Below are 21,146 nucleotides of genomic sequence, written 5' to 3'. Positions count from 1 at the left end.
TTAAAAAGTAACAAACAGGAAAAAATGGCACCTGCTGCTGTGACATAATTCAGTTGGTGGAGAAAACGTTATGTTCACATTATTCATGTCCACAGCATGGAGGCTCTGGTACGGAGTGTTGGTGCTGTTTGTTTCAGTTCTGGAGGCTGTAGTTTCGAAGCACTAGGCCGTCCCTCTCTCTGTCTTTCAGTATAAGCAAACACTGACTAAGTATTAACTGGACTTTTCTAAATCCAGAGACTGCAGGGTGAAGCTGTATCCCTTGTGAGCCTGCAGCACATCAGACATACAACAAGCCACATGGTGGAAGACAGGATACACTGTTGATGGCTCAACAAGGCACCGCTTCAGAGGAAACATGGCCAGTGGTGCAGAAAGGAGCTGCTTAATTGGCAGTTTGAATGCACAAGCACTAATTAGCCGCGAAGAACACAGTTCAACTTCCGATTCCCAACAGCATTCTGAAGACGTTTTGCACTCTGCAGGGTGGTCAGTGGGTGTGCAGAGTGCCACAATTCACCAGAATAGAAAATGCATTTGGCTTGTTAGCATTTGTTGTGAATAGACAGTGAATTATCATTAAAATGAGCTGGGGCTACACTGACAGTTGTGCTTTTTGCACAATCCACATCTCAGTTGTCTCAATGTTTAAACTTCCTGCTTGTCTTTCTCTACATCTTCTGTGTACTGTAATGGTGTGGACAGAAAAAGGGTAATCAACAGGGATTTTCTTTGAATATGTATCCCTCATGTTTTCTTAATTCAGTGTTACACAGCAAGGTCCCCCTTTGAATCGGCATCGAATCACATGTTAAACACTGCTTGTGGGTCGTAAACATAATTTGCACGAACGTTTGTTTGTGCAACAACGCATAGATGCAAAAAGGATGATCGGTTTAACGATGTGTCCTTTCAGGTCAATTGCGGTGTATGTTATGTCACATGCTTGCACTGCGGCAATAACCGTCTACATGTGAACTCTCTCATGTGAAATAATTCCATTATTCATGCCACTATTAAATCTGGAAATGAGCTAAGCAGAACAGTTAGGCCCATGTTTAAGATTTCAAGGGAAAACATCAGGATAAATGAATATTGTGCACTTTTGTACGACTCCAGTTATTCAAAGTGACAAATGAAAAGAATATACATGTATATATCTTTTTTTTTTTTTTAAATAAGCAAACAAGTGTAAAATGGGCATTTAACTTCTTTGCAGAGGCTGTATTGAATGTGATTTATGTTGAGGAAAATAACAATGTTTTTTTTCCAAGGAAGCTGGATGCAAAATAATTGCATCCAGTGAATTCAAAGCCTCATATTTGCAATGCTGTGCGAAGAGGAATAAAGGATTTATAGCCGAGATTATTATGCACCACAAAAGCCACCCATGCTTTTAAATGTTGTATACCTCTAACCACACATATTAGGGTAACCGTGCTATTAACGTTGGCTTAAAGTTTCTGTACTGCAGATGGTACTTCTCACAAAGATACAACACAGAGCATTGATTTAATGGACACCTTAGGGCACAAAGAAAAGTCAATAAGATCATTATTAATTCATAGATAATTTTGCATCGATCAATACTGTAATTTGGACAGTCCAATTAAGTCCTTCTCTTCATCTAAAATGCAATTGCTCTGCTCCTGCCAAATGCCGCAGATTTGGAAAGTGGTGTGATATTGAACAGGGCTTTAATGGTGCTCGTCTCGAAAGATTAAAAACAACATGTGCATCGAGCATTGCTTTGAGTATTTCGGAGATCTGTTGGAAGAGCAGATTCTCAAGCTTTACTCGGTTAAATTCACATTAGAAAACACAGTCAACTCGAGCAAACAAGGGTTTTATCTAATCTCGTAAGCTTGGCTTTCCTCATTTCTTCATGTATTTCTGCTATACTCATACGGCGCTCTCTTTATTCTTCCTTCTTCTCTCTCTCGCTCTCACTCTCACAGTGACTCATGCATCACCCTACAGCTCCTTTTCGGCTGTCAGATTTTCTACAGTTTCACTGACTCTAATCCAATTCCAAACCAAATCCCAAAACGCTCAACCCTGTAGGCTGCCCTTCTCAATGACCCCCGTCACCATTACCATTTACCCAGAATTCTGTGGGATCTTGTATGTTTTCCATCTTGCCCATGACACGGTTGGCTCCGAGCGTTTCTACAACAAATCATGGCTGGGCTTGAAGGGAGTCAAGAAAGGGCCACCACAGTACTGTATGTGTGCCACCTAGGTCAGCCTGGGTCAGAAACATAGGCCACTCAATCATAAGCCAGTAATGTGCCATAGGTAACTTCAAGTCTGTAAATTCTTTATTTGAACTTCCATTAATAATTATATTATCAGCTTGTAAAGTTGATATTGTGAACATGTTGGCAAATTATTATTTACACACAGAGCAACATTAGCATTCATTTGGAGTCACGCTGCTAGCGAATCAATCCAAGCCATTCACTCTTCTTCTAGCTCTGTTTTGGTCTCCACCAACTCCTGAGGAAAATATCTGGCTCTTTAGTAGCTACATTCTCCACTGTGTTCAACAGCTAACGTTGGCTGCTAGCTTTGTCTGTCTGCCATGCAGTGCTATAGGCAGGTAATTTGCAGTGTTTCTTTATTTATTTATTTTTTATCAGAAATGCTGGAGAGGCTAAAATGTTCCTTAACTGCAGAGTTAAGTGATCACGATTACTATGAGCTACACATTACATATAGTAATTTACTTCATTCTTAATATACAAATATTGGTGCAGCTCTAAAAAGTCATTTTGAATGTCTACAAATGTGCTATTAGATGTGATACTTTGGTTCAATGACCGCAAATTAATGAGATCACAGAGTACACATTTGGTATCCTTCCTATGTTACTTGTAATTGGTTTTTTTTTTTTTATTTAGTACCACATTTCCCACATTTCTTACTCCTTACCATTTTGGAAGTGATTATTATTTCCATCTGCCATTAACTCCTTCCACCATCTGCCATTGCCAGAAAGTCCGAAAAGCTTTAGTTCTATTTAGCTGGAAAAACACAGGCCTCGTTAAAACAAGCTACTAAATCTCCAGCTAACCCTGAACAGGTGCCACACAATACAAAAGAAAATATAAGCTGCAGAAGCCATCATTTTTTTCAGCAATTACCTCATATATTTATTTTAATCCCAATGTTTGAAGAAGAATTTGCTAAAATGCTAGCTACAGTTTAGGGATTTTCTGTTCAGATCAGTTACTGTCATTGTTTCTCAATAATTTTGGATTCTTTGAAACTGCTTTGAAACGTTCTGCCATACAGACTTGAAGGATCACATGCTGTTATATTATATTCTGCCAACCCTTATCAGCTGTCCGTTCAGTCATTCTGTGGTGGGAGAAACATGTCTTAAAGGCAAACAACTGAAAACCTGAAAACAAAAAGCAGTTGGAAGACAGTGGGCTTTGTATGCCAGATATGGATTGGTCTTCAGCAGAATCAAGCTGTCATTTTTTAAGTGTATCCACTTATATGTGCTGAAATGATATTTTGATCTAAAGGCATGATTTACAGTATTTGGGGAATCATTTTTATTTTATCTGCACCGTGAAACCTGGATCTAGACATATTTTGATTTAAGATATCTCATGTAAATATGTCAGAACTGTTAGGATTACAGCTTTAAAATGCTGAAAAAGTCTCTGTAAAGTCGAATACATTCACAGTTAAGAAGTCAGATGTGTTCAGTAGCCTGTCAGAGAAGCTGAACTTTCTTTCTTTTAAGGTTTAACTCCAGACACAGCAAAAAAAAAAAGATCCAAATAACAATAGCCATTTTAGCATGACCTTTTCTCTGATATGAGCTTAAATAACTTACAAGGCTGTCATGTTTTCATGTGCGCACCAACTCTCTGAGCAGAGCCTTGGTGAGACAGCGTGCTGTCTGACACACAACTCTCCTCCAACACATCACCAGACCAGTTCCCCACTGCAGCAACAGACAACTGGACTGTAATTATTAAACAGAGAGGCTGACGGCTAAAGGCAGACAGATAAATACACAAAAACAGAAGCAGGCTTGTGGACGGATAATAAGGTAGACAGACAGAGATAGTTACCAGAGCACCAGATTGATGGGCAACAAGACAGGTCGAAAAATAGCAAGGCGTCCAGAATGACAGATTGGAAACACCTTAAACTCGACTCTGCTATACCAATGAAACTGAATTTCCAGGAATGTATTCAATTTGTGTGTTCTCGTACTGCGAAGACCAAAGGAATATGAAAAAAACATGTCAAGCTACTTACTCTATTTCTTCCTTTTTTCATTAATGTGATTGGCACACTACATAGAGCGGATGGGAGTAAGGGTTTGTAGTTGCTGTGGCAACGGCCTGCTCTTTGTTAAAGGCTACATTCCTGGCATCTGATGTTTCTGCGCTGTGATCGATAAAAGCCCAGCCTGCAGGGACTGATGAACAGACTGGGGCTTTTGCCAGGCCAGGCAGGACCGGGGAGAGAAAAGGAGTTAGGTGGAAGATGTGTGAACAGGAGGACGGAGAGATAAAACAGCGATAGGAAGAAAGAGGAGAGATATAGAGATGTGAGCAGTGCAGCTGCTGAGCTGGGCGGTGGGGTGAGTGCTGTGGGAAACAGACAAGAGTGAGTGTGTGCGCTCTCCGGCTCCTTCTGCCTCGTCTCGGCTATTTTCTGAATGTTACTCACTTCACTACCAAAGTAAAGGTATGTGTCTGTCTGCGTGCTCATCATCTGCTCACCTTGGCTGGATTTGATTGGCTTGGATTGCTTTGCAGTGATTGACAGAGCTCTGCAAGCAGTCAAAAGTCTTTTTAAAGGCACCTTTCATATTTCTAGCATTTCTTTGCTTTGCCTTTTATGATGTGCACTCAAATTGCCAGCGCTCGCAGATGTGTCTTACGTTTTACACACCTAATTGGCAAAGATCGCCATGAGCAGAATGCAGATACTACTGGTAATGAGGCAATTATGGTCGGCCTCCCTGTCTACATAGCCATCTGTCAATTCAACAACCTGTGGCTGCTAGAAAGTGTTTTTTCTGTCAAGGTCTGTGTCTTTCCAAGCCGTGAGGAGGCAAGGCTCTTAGAGAGCATACTGTTTTATGTTGTTTCATGTTTGACTTATAGATTCTTGCCCTCATTACCTGGCCGTTATCTTCTCTTTCCATAAAAAAAACCTATTGTGGCTGGGAATTGGAGCCACGGTTCACTGAGTAAGTGAACAAAATGTTAGAAGAAATAACTAGGAAAAAATCAATCACAAAAGCAATCCAAAATATGTCAAGAATCACTGCAAACTTCATAGATTATTTTCCTTGTATTCTAAAATACCGTTAAACTTATAAAGACAAAATAATATGCATCATTTTCATTTTATTTATTGAGTTTCACACACAAGTGCAGTTATCCTGTTTTGTAAAGTAGAAAGTACTGCTATGCTAATATGCTTTTTATCATCATGAGCTGAGACTGTGTGTGCTACAGAGACAAGCAAAGTGACTGGCTGCAGCGATGTTACTCTACCATACTGTATACACTGGGAGTTAGCCAGCTTTGGAAAAGCCGGGTCATTTCAGGAATAAAAGTCATACAACAAATATAGAATATAAAGAAGCAGTCATTTTCAGTAAGACGCAGTAAACAGAAACTAATAGAGCATCAAAGCAATGAAGCAAATAGACACTGTTGTGTCGATTATGTAAATGTATGCATCTGTTATTTTTCACAGTACTTGCACTCACTGCTTGCTTTTTTATTGATTATTAAATAGGTGATACATGCATTCTCTACATAAAAAAAATTTACATTTAGATTTCAATGACAAATATAGAAACTGTAAAGTGCATTCTATGTAAAAAATAAAACAATGAGCTAGTGAGATGACTCAGTATGTTGATTACTACAAGGAGTAATATATATGCCTGGCAACTCCGTGGATTCACTTAAAGAAGCAAATACAAGCCGCCATTTCATTCCCTGTTTAGTTTGTAATTTAGTTTGAACACTTGCCACATAGTCCACCCCCTCAGAAACACACACCATTATCGTTGATGCAAAATACACAGTCACACACTTGCAGCAAGACCAAATCTGGGCATTTAGCCTCACTGCACTCTAACAAGGGTAATTTCCTGCCATCGGGCTGAAACATCTTCCATCCTCATGAAACATCCCCAGTTAGCCTGCAACCTTTTGTGCTAACACATTGATGAACATTCACATTTTTCTGCAGCTGATATTTCTCTTGCTCTGTCTTGCCCTGCTGTGGGTTTAATTCCATTTTATCCACCTTGCCAGGAAAAGGGACAGATCATTAAGGGAGAAAAGACTTGGCAGTTTAAAGAGACATGAAGTGTAAAAGGTTGAAAATGTAAAAAGGCGGGGGGCGGGGGGGGCAAAGAGGTGAAGACAGTCTGAGTTAAGTTGAGTGTGGAATATTCTAACACATTTCTTGTTCGTGTATTGTGTCTTGCAGGGCTTGTTCGTGATGGTGCTCTATATGAACAAGAAGCTGTGCCGTGACAGAGGGCAACGTGGGTAAAAGAGACATGCGACACCCAGCCCTGAACCACTGCCACCTCTTCCTGGGCGGGGCCTTGCTGCTTCTCCTAGCCAGCCCGGCTCTGAGCTGCCCCGCCCGATGTGAGTGCTCTGCCCAAAGCAAGTCGGTTAGTTGCCACCGCAAGCGCCTGCCCACCATCCCTGAAGGCATCCCCATTGAGACGCGCGTCCTGGACCTCAGTAAGAACAAACTACGTATCATCACGCCAGACAACTTCACTTCATTCCAGCAGCTGGAGGACCTGGACCTTAGCGACAACCTCATCAGTGTGGTCGAGCCCGGCTCCTTTCGTTCTCAGCTTGCTCTCCGCTCACTCAACTTTCGCAGCAACTTGCTTCAGCTGGTTCCTGCCGGCGTGCTGTCAGGCCTGACCAACCTCACCCGCCTTGACCTCAGCCACAACCGACTGGTGGTTCTCCTGGATCATGCCTTCCAAGATCTGCGCAGGTTGACGTCCCTTGAGGTGGGTGACAACGAACTGGTTTTCATCTCTCAGCGGGCTTTTACAGGATTACTTGGACTCCAAAGTCTGACTCTGGAACGTTCCAATCTGACCGTGGTTCCTTCTGATGCTCTGGCACATCTGCACAGCCTTGTCGAACTGCGCATGCGCTACCTGAGCATTAGTTTTCTCAAGCCTTACTCCTTTAAGAGGTTATTCCGTCTCCGCCGATTAGAGATTGATTACTGGCCCTGGCTAGATACACTGCCTCCTCTCTCACTGCATGGCCTCAACCTCACAACGTTGTTCATAACCAACACTAACCTGTCTGCCTTCCCCGGCGCAGCACTGCGCAACCTGCCCTACCTCACACATCTCAACTTGTCCTACTGCCGCATCCAGCACATCCATCAGGGAGAGCTCGGCCAACTCCCATACCTGCTGGAGCTCCACCTCCAAGGGGCTCAGCTGATTTCTATTGAGCCCTTTGCATTTATGGGCCTCAAATCTTTGCAACTACTGGATGTGTCGGAGAACCGCCTGGACTCTCTGGAGAGTGGAGTGTTTGCCTCACCAGACAGCCTCCAGAGACTCTGTCTGGGTGGAAACCCATTAGTGTGCGACTGCAGATTGCTTTGGCTGCTCAATAGCCATAAGCCCCCTTCTCTGCAGATTCTGGATGTGCAGCCACAGTGCAGCGCCCCAGAGCACCTCTTGGGTAAACCTCTCCGTGACCTCAAGGAGCCTCTGGTCTCCAGATACATGACCTGCACCAAACCACGGATTGGACCCAACACGACCCAGCTGCTGATGGCTGATGAGGGTCAGCCGGCCCGCCTGAGCTGCATTGCAGAAGGAGCGCCTCGGCCCTCAGTGGTTTGGATTACACCTCACAGACGCAACATCACAACCAAGAGCAGTGGCAGGGTAGAAGTCCAACAAGATGGTACCCTGGAGATCAAGGCAGCAGAGCTGCATGACAGCGGGGTGTACTTGTGTATTGCCAGTAACCCTGCTGGCAAAGCTAGTCTGTCAGCCTCTTTAGCTGTGAAGAGCCTGGGCATTGGGGACAGATCTCACTATAGCAACAGGAGCTCAAACTATCTGACAGACTCTAACAGCACATGGGGGAATGGGACAGTACTGTACAACATGACAGTCCCTATAGACATTAAGACTATCATTATATCTACAGCCATGGGCTGCCTGTCCTTCCTAGGTGTGGTCATCTTCTGCTTCCTGCTTCTGTTCGCCTGGAGCCGAGGGAAAGGACGCCATAAGAGCAACTTTGATATTGAGTATGTCCCTCGCAAATCCAACGGGGCATCAGCAGACGTGGCAGAAACAAGTGGCCCACGACGGGTCAACATGAAAATGATTTAAAAACAATGCAGACTGACGAATAGGATAGCAAAGTCTACAACAAAGTGCACACATATCAGCTGAAAAAAAAAAGTTTTTTCTAAGACACAGTGGAATTGTGACGAAAGTGACGTACTAATATAGTGGGTGTCAATATGACGGTGGTCTAGTGATAAAGTGGGCATGTGAATATAAAAGTCAAAACCGTGGATGTGTTTATATGAAATAATGTTCTCATACAGTACATTGAATATAATACTATAATCAACATATCAATATGGGAGTGATATAGTGCTGCACTAGGCATGTGTTTCAGTGGTGATGTGATGAGTAATGATGTTGTCGATTCACCGTGACATCAAGGTGAAGGAGGGAGCCGCTGGGAGTGACGGGACATCTTCGCGTGGCAGTAAAGCTATCATCGCTGCAACATGTCTGGACTAAATCGTCTAATATTCATCTTAGCTGCAGTATGAAAGGTAGTGTGTTGTGTTCATGTGTGCGCGTGTATGTGAGAGTGCATCAGTGCGCGAATGTTGCATTTGTGCGTTTCTTTGTGCATGTGCACGCATTGCCTTTCTCGTTGGATGGAACAATTAAAAGGAATGATAGGGTCCAAAGCATTTTTCCAGGCCTTTGTTCTTGTTCGGTCATTGTAACAACAGTATTGTCACTGTTGAGTAAAAGAGAGGATTCTCTAAGTTTGTATGCAAAATCACAATTATTATATTCAAGAGAAATGCTGCATACATTTTGAAATAGGTCATTGTTCCCCTTGGAATGATTCCAACATTTTTGTAAACTCAAGGAAACGTTAAATACCCACAAAGACAGTAGTTACAATGTAAGATCTGAGGTTTGTCTTTAACATAGAGCTCACTTACCAGCAGCACTAGACATTTTTCCTGAGAAATAGCAGTGGTGAGTGTTGTTATTACTCTGAAAAAATGCTTCCAGCTACAGAAATGGCATGTTAAACCCATTTTATAACATAATAAATCATGGGCAGATTTTCCTGCCAGACAAATCCCTTGATATGATATAAAAGAGTCGGTGGCCAGATATAATGGCAAAGATTTACTGGCTGGTATCCTCTTTGGGACAAGACAAAGTTGAGCTTCGCAGATTTATGGGTTGAATTTCCCCCCTCTCACATTTTTCTTTGATCGCACCACTTCAAACTAGTGTGTCCGGATTCTTCCCTAGGGCACCATGGGGTTGTGGGTATTTAATAGATGGCAATTTGAAAGTTGTAGCGGAATCTTGTATTGTTTAGTTTTTTTGTTGAAAATGTTTTAAATGTTAAATAAAAAGAAACAACTAAAGGGCAATTCTTTGTAATGCAGGGATGTGGGTGTTAACTTGTGTGATCCTGTTGTGATAAAATGTTCAAGGTTGTATAATTGTTTTCATATGACAAATTTATGGGTATATTTTCAAATGGAAATAAATCTCAATCATACCCCTAAAATAAAAGAGTTTCCAGTAGTTGAAATTTTGTTTACGGACTTAAACAGTGATGTTAACATATTTCCTTTTAAGTCCTTTTCTATGAATCCTATTCCCTAAATGATATCAGTTGTAATATTTTAAAATGTTCCTCTAACCCATATCTCTCTGTCACTGAGTATTGTATTGATCAGTAATGACTTTTTCCAGCTTTATTTTGCTATTTATATCATGTCATATAGTAAACATTATGTTGTAACTATTCAAACTTTATGTCATTTTTGCTCGTATGGTCAGTATAATATTACATGGGCAATGCAATTTGTATATTACTGGATCCTTCTTGCATCTCTGCAGGCTATTTTGACAGCTCAGTCTGTACCTCCTGTTCAGACGCTGTCTACCAGTTGGCTGTTACAGGTGTTAATTCACTAGTCAAGCTTGAACACTGGATTCATTACACACTCACATCAGGAAAAGTGTACAGTACCCAACATGGTGAATAACATACAGAGACACGACAATAAAAACATAGTGACTGAAAAATTGGCTGATGCCTTCAAAGCAGCCACTGATGTCCACACTATAGACCTTCAAGGCCAAATTACTGCTCTTATCTGATGTTTTCTCATATGAACTCCGGACAACGTCTGGACCAGATTTTTCTGATAGTTGCCCTTTCACACATGTAGTACACAACAGGAGATTGTTCCTATCAGATGTGTCCCCATCTACTGGAAATACTCCATTTGGTTAAGACAAGCGGTGGGGCCTGGGGCAGAACAGGACACGGACTACAACGCTATCACATAGCCGGTTTGTAATTTTGCCATAAACAGTCAAGTCTTTTGCCGTTCCTTGAATAAGTCTGATGATTTTGGCGTTGGCCCTTAGCGACAGAAGTTCCTGAATCCAGTCATCTCTCCAGTTAGACATTGTCGTTGGCGTCTTCGTGCAAATCACCCTTGTTCTTCACTTTCAGATGTTTGTATACTTCTAGTTTCGTGCCAGCCTGCCCGCATGATAGAAACAACATCAACACGCCCACTCGCTCACTGGGAATTCTCCGGACAATGCCCTGCTCTATTCCTCATAAATGGGCTAAATCGGACATTAAACAAACTTTGTACTAGGGAGCTGGCAAGGTAAAGTCTTTTTAATGGTCCAACTACATTCACATTCTCACATACAGCTTCCCTGTGTCATTTCTAGATAAGTTCAGTGTTGCAGTGCATGTGTGAAAAGGGCTTAGGATGGTGGACAAGCTTTACACCTGCATCAACATAATAACAAAATACTATTGTTACTGTGAGCATGTTAGCATGCTGATGTTAGCATGCAGCTCAAAGCACCACTGCGCCTAAGTAGCCTCACAGCACTTGGCTGTAGACTCTGGTAACAAAAGAAGGAATCTCCTGCTTGTTGTCCACAGTTCACTTAAAGTGTATGTCTCCTGGTTTGGGCCTAATTAGTGCATCTTCTCACACAGTAACAGAGCCATGGCAGTGCTGACAAATTCTGGATTGTATATTAATATTCAAGCTGCTGGAGGATGCAGACCCTGATCCCATGTTGTCCAGATGGGAATTGGAAAACTGTGACTCCATGCAGCTTCACACTGATCAGAAAACATCAAAACTGGGACACATGAATAACATCAGAATTGGGACACTTTGAGCTGCAGCATGTACAGTATATAGCCCAAATAGCCTGTAAGCGAAACATACCACATTACATGACCTGACACGCAACTATGGTTTAACCGTGCGTGTATGGTCACATCAGTATATTCTCACCAAGGCCAATGGCTACGCTGATAAAGAGTTCTTCACAGCTGCCTCACCTGACAATCAGATTAAAGGAAATGATAATTTGGCATTCTGCAAGCGTCTTATTCAGATAGCACTTCATGCTATCATGCTAATGGTAAAAAGAAGATCTGTCTTTTGTGTGAAAGCTCACAGGGAATATTCAGGATGCTGTTATGGCATCATGAAGACAAGATCAAAGTCCCTCCAATAGGCTTTTATTTTTGTCATTGTAGTTTCCCTTTTACAGAGAGAGTGCTGTAAACATTGGAGAGGAAATGTAATGAAAAGATTACCGACTCGATTCCTCACATCGTATCCCTCTTTGATGGGGGATTTACGAATCTGTTCTTTAATGATTCAAGCTTATTCAAACAGAGCGTAATTTATAGTAGAATGTAAAAGATTCCCTTGGTCAGTGATCTGGCAAAGAAACCACATATTATTGGCTTAGTTTTATGACTGTGATTAAAACCTGAACCAGCATCTATTGCAGTAAATATATACGATGCCAGGACGAATTAAAACAGTTGAGGAGTGTTTGGTGGTTCTCAAGTAGAGGTGTTCCCGCTCAGGGCCATGCACCCCTAAATGAATAATTTCACACATCATAAAGGATCTTCATAAAGAAGATGCAGCCTCATCAAAGAGCATAAATCAAAGTGAACCAGATTCTGTGAGCCTGGGCGCTGCATTAGTGTGAGTTTAGTTTGGTCGTTAAAAAGGAGCTTCGTCACAGTAGACATCCAGGTTTCCGGGGGTGAATGAGCCATCTTAAAGTGGGATCTTTGACCCGTTGGCCAGTGATTGAAATGAAAAGATTTTTTTCCCATGCTGTTGGCTAGTTTTGCAGTGGGGGTTATAAGTTCATCCTGTCTTATGAGATCATCTTTCTGTGAAAGAAAGCCTACTCTACGTCAGTGCTTACTACCTCCCAAAATCTGAGCTGACGGGAACTGACTGATTGGAGGGAGGAATTTACATTCTCCAATTGAAAAAATGTTAAAGGTCCTGAATACACCTTTTTTTCATTCAGCCTCTAACTATGAGCAATTGGGTCCTTCAAGATCACAACATATTATAAGCTTAAAACAGTTTTTCATATGAGAAATAATATTTGCTCTTTTCACTGGTTTGACCAAAGTTGGAAGAAGATGATGTCATGTGCTTCCGCGCACCAATCAGGATTCACTGTCATCAAATCCTTTCACACTCCCAAAGCAGCAAATTAGCATTTGAGTGTGAAACTTGAAAAATAGTACCTATTGATATAGTGTAGAGTTGTATTTATTATTACGAACTTTAACTTTGATTGTTGTTATTTGTTTCCCCAGTGTGACAATGTACACATGAAATCTCACATTTGAATTTGTTATCTAATTCAACAACAGGCTTTATCACCAATTACCAGACTGCCCCTGCCTTACTTGTGTTACCAATCATTTCACTCATCATTGTCTGTTTGCTCCAGACGTCTGTGCTGTTCTGAAGTATGCTATACAGCAACCCAAATCCATAAAAAATATTGGAGTTTGGAGCAGGGGCTCTTCCCAGTGGCCTGAGGCTCGCTGATGATGGACAGACAATAATGAAAGGTCAGTCGCTAATCGAGCCAGCCTGCAAGTTCATGCCACACAGGACCCCAGAAGGCCTTCAGTAAGGAGCTGTAAAAGTGTAATGTTATAGCCTGTTGGTTTTGATGGTGCTGGTGTTGTACTGTTGTAATAAAAGCTGCTACTCTGTAGCCACATAGTCTAACTAATTCTCCTCAGACCATCCATCAACACAGCCTTCTTTGCATTTATAGTACATTACTACAGCTACAGTGGGTACATTAATCACTCTTCTCATCTCTCCTAATACAAACTACATGAGGTTAACTATTCCAGTTATTGAGCTATCACTTCACATACGACTAAGAAATTAAGAATTATTTTGAAACTTACTTCACTGATAGTTTTTAGTGTCATATTTTACAAATTGGCCCATGTTCAGAGCAGAAGTAATCATATACTTAATGGTGTAAAAACAGATGGAGCCCCAGATTTATTTACAACTCCTAAAGTTGCAGCTTAGCATTTTCCGCAGCGTTGGAAATGTTCTTCATCTGAAGCATCCATAGATACTAAATTATATCTCTGTAGAAGTGAATAACAGAATGAAGCATCTATCTGTAAGTATCTGATGTTTTCATGAAGATGAAAACATTCACGAGGCTTTTATTTAACCTTTTGAAAGAGGAAATAACACATTATTCCTTAAATAAAAAGTTACATTTAGAAGCAATATTACACACATTGGCTTAATTTCAAGTTACACTCAAGGATTTTGCTACTACAGCTACTTGGTCTGGTAGTAACTTGATGGCTAATGTGGGGCTGGATGTCTATTGCTTGCAGTTTCTCAAGTGGTCATTGTGATTCCAAAGCACAAACTGATGTGGCTTTTTTTACAGTGCTAATCTGTAGTCGGTTTACATTCAAATTTACTGCCAATTTGAACCGCATATCAAGAAAATCTGCAAAAGAAAATGCAAAGGAATAGGCATTTCCATCCACTACTGTTGATGTGCAAATGTAGACCGGATCACAAAAACCAGCAAGTGGCATTAATTCTCTAGTCGGGTGGCAAAAAACAATTGCAGAAGAGGGTGCAGTGACATAATTAACAAACATCAAGCCTCAGACGGTGGAAACCATGTTGAAAACCTGATGGAAATATCTCTTTGTTTTATGTATGAGGAACATTACAGTCCTCTAAGAGAAAGATTGAGTGACAGATATTCAAAAATCATAATTGATTCGCTACGTCTGTTTCATTGCACTCATTATCACATTTAATTTTTTTGAAAATGCACATAAATACATGTAAACACACTTTGTGATGTTAGTGCAGCTATTTTCTTCTCTGTGGAAATGTACGGTAATGATGTTCCATGCTGGAGAGGAGTGAATTTTACTATCATTTGTCAGTGATGGTGAAATCGCACTTACCAGCAGCTCCCCATTTAACCCTGCTCTGGTCAAAGTCGAGCACCACTCCTCTCATCTCTGTGGAACTGCCCCATTAAAACACAGCTTGTGGCAAGTGTCAGCGAGCGGTGCAGTGTGAAAGATGAGAGCAATAACAGAAAAGAATCCCATTGCATCAGTAGACGACTCCTTGGGTGTGGATTGAATTGATACATCGTCTTAACCTCTGAGGGTAGAAAATGTTGAAGGTGACGTCATTTTACAGACTTCTCCCCTGAGTTGTGTAAGACTTAGTCTATATCCACGACGTTCTACTTCCAAGATTGCTCCGGCGCCGCCGGAAGTTCCGCCGGACGTCCTTCTTTTCGGCCGGATGTCCGTTACCTTCCACTTTCTTTGTGTTGGAATTTTAAACTCCGGTCAATTTATGAGGACTATGGTTAACTGCTCCTCAGATCTCTGCAGGGAAAATCCAGACAGCTAGCTAGACTATCTGTCCAATCTGAGTTTTCTGTTGCAACAACAACAGAAAACTTTTTAATGTACAAGTTCCACCAAAACAAGTTCCTTCCTGAGGCTATTTTGCAGAGGCACCGTAACCCAAGACGACTGTGATTGGTTTAAAGAAATGCCAAAAAACCAGAGCACGTTTTTCTCCCATCCCGGAATGTTGTGTGGACTAGCCAGACCCTCCTCCGCAGCGCTGTGGACGAAGTTCTGACAATGCGAGACTATGTGAGACTGGGCCAGGAGCTTATGTAACCTCCCTGTAGAGAGTTACATGTGTATTAAGAATTACAGCTGGGTGCCTGAAGGTATGCAGTGTGATTTGTGCTGAGGCCATGGAGAATTACAGTCATATCAGAGATGTCCTCTGGGCTTCAGAGGCTTCGCATGTGAACACTAACCCTGTACGCGGCTAAGTGTTCAAGCTGCCCCATACTCAGCAGCACTGCGGTATTGCTCCTATAAAACCCCAGAGTGATAACTTTATTTTGAAGGATAAAGAGAAACATGTCATTTACAAATGAACAAATTGGTTTATCTTATTTTTTTTACTATTGCACTGCAGTTAGCCAACAAGTGAGATGAATGATTATAAATGATTCATTTGTGAGTTATGACTCCCTGCCCCGTTTCCTCCCGCAGATACTAAATCACAGAGGAAGAAAAGCAAAGCTAGGTGCTGATTAATTCAAACATTATTCTGCTTACAACAAGCCTCCCAGTCAGCTTTAAATAGGCCTATTGTTCAACTGAAATTCGCTTTCACGAGACACAGACATCTTTTCATGTCAGTGAGTCACCAATTAATTTGGTGCATTCTGGAGGGCTGGCCAATGGCAGTTTTACACCAATCGCATGTATTACAAGTCGGTTTAAACACACAGATGTGACCTACATGCGGCCTGCTTGGACTTTCCATGGGACACCCGCGACAAAAGTGTTAACTTGTTTTTATTAATTAACATAAACACAATTAAAACTCCTTTAAAAGTGCTACAAATACTGTGTTCTAATTGCACGTATTGGCCCAAGAAGGATCCATCCTCCGTTTAGCGCTGGCCGCGTGTCAGCCAGCAGTCAAAGTGATGAGGCATATGTCAGTGCCTTTACTGGATGAAGAGGTCACAGCCATGCTTAGAGGGTCAGGAGAGCTAATTAGACAGAATGAATGACTGAGACCTGAGGTGGTAAATGCAATTACCAACAGAATGAAATGCATAAGTAGAGGAGATAAACCCATGAGATATCCGTTGATGAAAGTATAAATCTTTTAACTTTAAGCCCTGAAATACCTGAAGTGAAAATCAAATATGCAGTGCTGTTAGGTGGGTCAAGCTTTGCGATTGCAGGAAGCTTGCCGCACAAACAGCTTTTGGCTTATTACCACACAGCAGCACACACTAATCATGGTTAGTTGCAGGGATGAATATACCTCCCTTCTGTCAGGGAATTTATGGACAATAGACCTTTTTCACGGCAGACATGTTGACATGTCATAGTAGGAAAAGCACAGGTGTGATGTAATGATGGATGCGCTTGCGACTTACAATGACTTACAAAGATTCATAACAGCTACAAGTGTATGCACTACACAGGATTTATTTATACTTTATCGACAGGAATTGATAGGTCAAACAGCAAACAGCCACCCACAAATAGTCTATAAGCATCAGGCTGTCTTTGAGATTTCACATGAACAATGGTTAACTTACTCAGGCTACCGAAGAATACCATAATTCCTCCGTTCAATTAGGCCTAAGCGATGCACCCCAAACTTCTATCCTTAACAAACAGCCATGTATATTGGCATATATATTCCAGTCTCTCCAATGCTGGCTGTTCCAATTTAACGGGAGAGAGGAGCAAGAGGGGTTGGGATCGTGACCGGCCTCTGACGAACTGTTACCACCACCATCTTCAGCTTCTTCTTGCGTTCTTCTCGCGTCACCCCGGCGGGAGGTGTGCTAACAGGGCTTGCAGCAGGTGAATCGGTCGTGCTATTAACGTCACCACTACACAATTTCTTAGGAAAACCAAAATTAATTAAACTGCCTTGTTTTCTTTTTGCCATGGCTATATGATGCTAACAGCTGAATGGATTTCAAGGATTTTGCACGCGGGATTATATTTTTTCTACGAATCTTTGAGTTAACATGTACTGAACATGAGTTGAATTTGCACCGCAGCGCCTTGATGCTCATGACAGGAATAGCATGTATAGTTATCTTTATTGAAGTAAATTAGGTTTAAATCACCGTCATGCATGAATGAATGATATTTTTGCAATTTTACACATAATAATCCACGATGATCAACTAAACTGAAATTGCACATCAAAGTGACACACCCCCTAGCTCCCCCGTAGTTCGCACCCTGAATCTACGTCTCTGAGTCCTAATCTGTGGACTTGCCTGTGTTCGAGGGAACCCCTGGTTTAAAGAAGTAGCTAAAGCTATTGTGCGTAGTTTCTGTCGCTCACCATGAGGAATTCTAAGTAATGACAACAAAACTGTCCCCTCCTTCACGCAGTTGCCTGTAGCCAAGGAGGGCACAGAGGATTAAAAAACATGATGAACTCTTCAGAAGAGGTAATTATCTTCACTCGAGTTTCTGCGCGGGAAAGTCACCGGACGCCACAATCTTCTGAACATTGTCATACTGAGAAATACAGAGAGAGTTGTGTGGTGCTGATAGTCTCAATTAGCTTTGTAGCAACTCATCTGGCAATGGCTTGAATGTAAGGGATGTTTATTAATATCAAAAAGTTACGCACTAAAACTTTAAGAGTAATACAATTGGGTTTGAATCCCAAGCTTTGGGTATTCTTTAGGTGAAAGTCCCAAGGTGGCATATTTTATATATATATATATATATGTTATACAATTTAGCCAACACCCCTCCACGTTTTTGGTTACACTTGCCAAATTAAATGGTGAGCTGAAAAAGCTGCGGTGTATCGAGGTAACAAGGATCACCTGCTCCTAAATATATACATCCCTGTCTTGGAAGGTGCTGCAAGATGAGTTGGACTGAGCCTGCAGATGACAGAATGTCACTTCAAGCACATATGGAGAGAAGCAGCCTGAATAATCATTATAGCCTGTTCAGCTCTTTCCCAAAAAGGAAACAATAAGCAGAAGAAGTACTGGTGCTGCATGTTTTACTTCGTTTGTTTGATCCAGGATAAAAGGCGCACAGGAAACCCAGACGGCTGTCTGCTTGGCTGCCTTTCAAAGACTGTCACCATTTGGAAATGACTGGGAGTCCCTTAATGTCTTAGCGGTATAGAAAGGATGTCAAGAGCAATTTCAATCTGTAGAAGTAAGACCAGTGTTGACACTTAACAGTGTCTGAAGGTACAATGGTAATAAAAGCGACAGGGCATAAATGAACCCCTAAGAACATTTGTGTGTACATGTAAATATCACTATTAATAATAGAATAAAAAATGACTTGAATGAAAACCAAGCATATCCCAGACAAGATGTACATAGATACTGGAAGATTCTGCAAAACCCCAGAAACGCAATCAAAATTCTTGCTTTCTACAATACGTGTATAGCAACTATGATGCAATGATAAATGTAAAAGTTAAAGTAAGGCACCTAAAACACTTGGTTAATGTTGGGGAAAGATCATGGTTTGGATTAATAAAAAGGTCAACGCAAACTCTTTAATACCGACTAAAGGTACCCTTTGAGTCTATGAGACGCAAAGGGCTTTCAACTGCTCAGCTGCAGGGCTGTGCGATGACAGTGTAAAGAGTGACAAAGTCCGTAAAGGTAGGATAAAAAATAAAAAGCAACAGTCTGCATAGGGAGGATGTCGGAGTGGACAGATGGGTCAAACAAACATAGGACTTTCACCCAGTAGAATACTATTCTCAATCCGTGTGAAACCAAAAGTCAACATTGACTTATTTTAACTTACATTCCGTACGTTAATTACGTAAGTTAAGTTACACACGTAATGTACTTAACTAATGTCATGTATGTAAGTTACGTAACAAACATACTTATTTGAACGCAAACTATAATCTTTTCCTAAACATAATCAAGTAGTATTGTTTCCTAAACCTAACCAAGTATTTCAAACATACTGTACTTTATTTAAGGTTAACCCTAACCCCTAACCCTACAATGCTACATAAAACGCTTCCTACGCTGTGCATTGGCACTGCACATTAGCATTACATTAGCATTAGATGTAAATCGTATGGTGCGGAATCGTCCAATATGGATGCAATTCCTCTGATAAGGGCTGATGGTAGGGCTACACAGCGTTGTTGTGTACAGCAACAGGAAGCTCTACAGAATATTGAGTGAATTCTGTACCTGACTGCTCAGATCTGAGTTCTGAGTAAAGCAACCCCACTGAGTGCCACTGGCACATATGACATGACATAGGGAATTGGAAAACAAGTTCAAAGGGATTGTGGAAGCTTTGGTCTTGCCCCAAGAAAACCTGCGAGGGACAAAGCAACAACCTTACTCTAGAAACAGCAGGCTGCTAGTAGAGGTGGTGTATTGCAAGAAGGATGTGACAAGTTCAGTTACAATAGATTGTCAAGCCAAGACAGGACGGACTGTGAAAACTTAGAGGAATTTTGTTGTAGAGACTAACATATAAATCCCAGTTCAGAACAAAGATTTGCGACGAGTTGAAACTTGCAACTTCTTGCAGCATGTCGGTCTGCAGCTTTCTAAAACCTGCCAGTTCACACCAATGCGACGAGACGAGACGGTGTATCATCTCCATAACAACGCCTCTTTGTTCTTCCGTTCTAACTTCGGACTTTTAGGCTTTTTTGTAGCTGGATATATCATTTGTTTCGTCTAAATATGAATGTGGATAACGTTAGTGATATTGAGATGCTTGCTACAGTTGTATTTCTAGTGATGAATTGGCGAAAACACGTTTTATTTCTCTGATTCACTGCTAACGTTACCGTGCTTTCAGGCAGTCGTTGAGGCTCTGTCTAAAACTGCCATTTTTACCAGTTGTTTGTAACATACAAATAAAATGGATTATGGATCATTTTATTTCTATATAATATATAATTTATAGCTGACTTTACCAGCTGACTTCTCTATTGGCTGTTGAAACACGCGACGTCCCTTACATTCTAAAACCAGCTTCTGCGACTTGAACAGCTCAGTCGCAGCGACACCATCAGCCGGTTGGAGTCGAGCTGAGACGGGCCGGTTCAGACCGCTGCAACTTTTCCCTGCGACGCTCTAAAACGGTTTTGTCTCGTCGCGAATTTTTGGTCTGAACTGAGCTTAAGGAAGACGCTTTGGTACCATATGCTGAGCTACTGTAGCAGCTGTTAATGGAAGGTTGCAAAGACAGGATACGTCCCATGGATTTTTTGCTAATATTAATTTGCAGGCTCAGTTAGCTCCAGTCTACCATTGAGTTGGTGCAGGGTGTGGGATTCAAAGCCAGAGAAGGCAGCTTCGAAATTGGCTGAAAAGAGCATGTGCATAGCCTTTTCATCATGCATCATCACATCCAGTGATATAGAATAAACAAATTTTAGCCGCAGATAGTCAACTGAGCATACAAATGCATATTTGCATGTGAGGCTGACCAGAAAACACCAGTATAAACAAATGATATAATCACAGCAAAATGGTAGAGCAGAGGCAGGTGTTCAAAGGGTTCACAGCTTCAGGCAGAGCAAATAAAGCATGATGAGCACATGTGGGGCATGAAATCCCAACACAAACACAGCAAATAAGTCTGGACTGGACAATAACTGGTGCCTTTGAGCCATAAATGCAAAGTGTATAACCTCTGCAACAACAGCACATATTAAAAAACATATTAGCAGCTAAGATCAAAAAGGTTTCCTTAATGTGCGACATTAAGGAAACCCATAAAACTCACAATTTTGAATGCATTTGAAGTGGAACTTGACAAACCTGAAGTGATCAGAGGTACACTGTTGTCAGACTTGTTTAAGGTGAAATGTGTCACTAAGTTTTAACTATTCAGCAATCTGTTTTCCTTCTTTAATATTTAATA

At 41.4% G+C, this 21,146-nt stretch overlaps 1 protein-coding gene and 1 long non-coding RNA gene across 2 annotated transcripts in view; both read left to right on the top strand.

Moving 5' to 3' along the window:
* The window catches only part of lingo2b (leucine rich repeat and Ig domain containing 2b), a 36,677-nt gene extending 26,586 nt beyond the window's left edge, over positions 1 to 10,091 (top strand). Inside the window, exon 2 of the mRNA XM_031288595.2 lies at positions 6,490 to 10,091. Coding sequence (XP_031144455.1) covers positions 6,563 to 8,401 — 1,839 coding nt within the window. The 5' untranslated portion in view covers positions 6,490 to 6,562 and the 3' untranslated portion in view covers positions 8,402 to 10,091. The remainder of the gene's footprint in view (positions 1 to 6,489) is intronic.
* A 6,843-nt stretch (positions 10,092 to 16,934) lies between these two features.
* LOC118493738 lies at positions 16,935 to 20,799 on the top strand. The gene is made up of 3 exons (XR_004895711.1): positions 16,935 to 16,996; positions 18,601 to 18,602; positions 20,788 to 20,799. It is a non-coding gene; the product is annotated as an uncharacterized LOC118493738 (long non-coding RNA).
* Positions 20,800 to 21,146: the final 347 nt, after the last annotated feature.

This window comes from Sander lucioperca, chromosome 18 (genome assembly GCF_008315115.2).
Source record: "Sander lucioperca isolate FBNREF2018 chromosome 18, SLUC_FBN_1.2, whole genome shotgun sequence".
Lineage (NCBI taxonomy): Eukaryota > Metazoa > Chordata > Actinopteri > Perciformes > Percidae > Sander > Sander lucioperca.
This window is presented reverse-complemented; position numbering and strand designations above follow the sequence as displayed.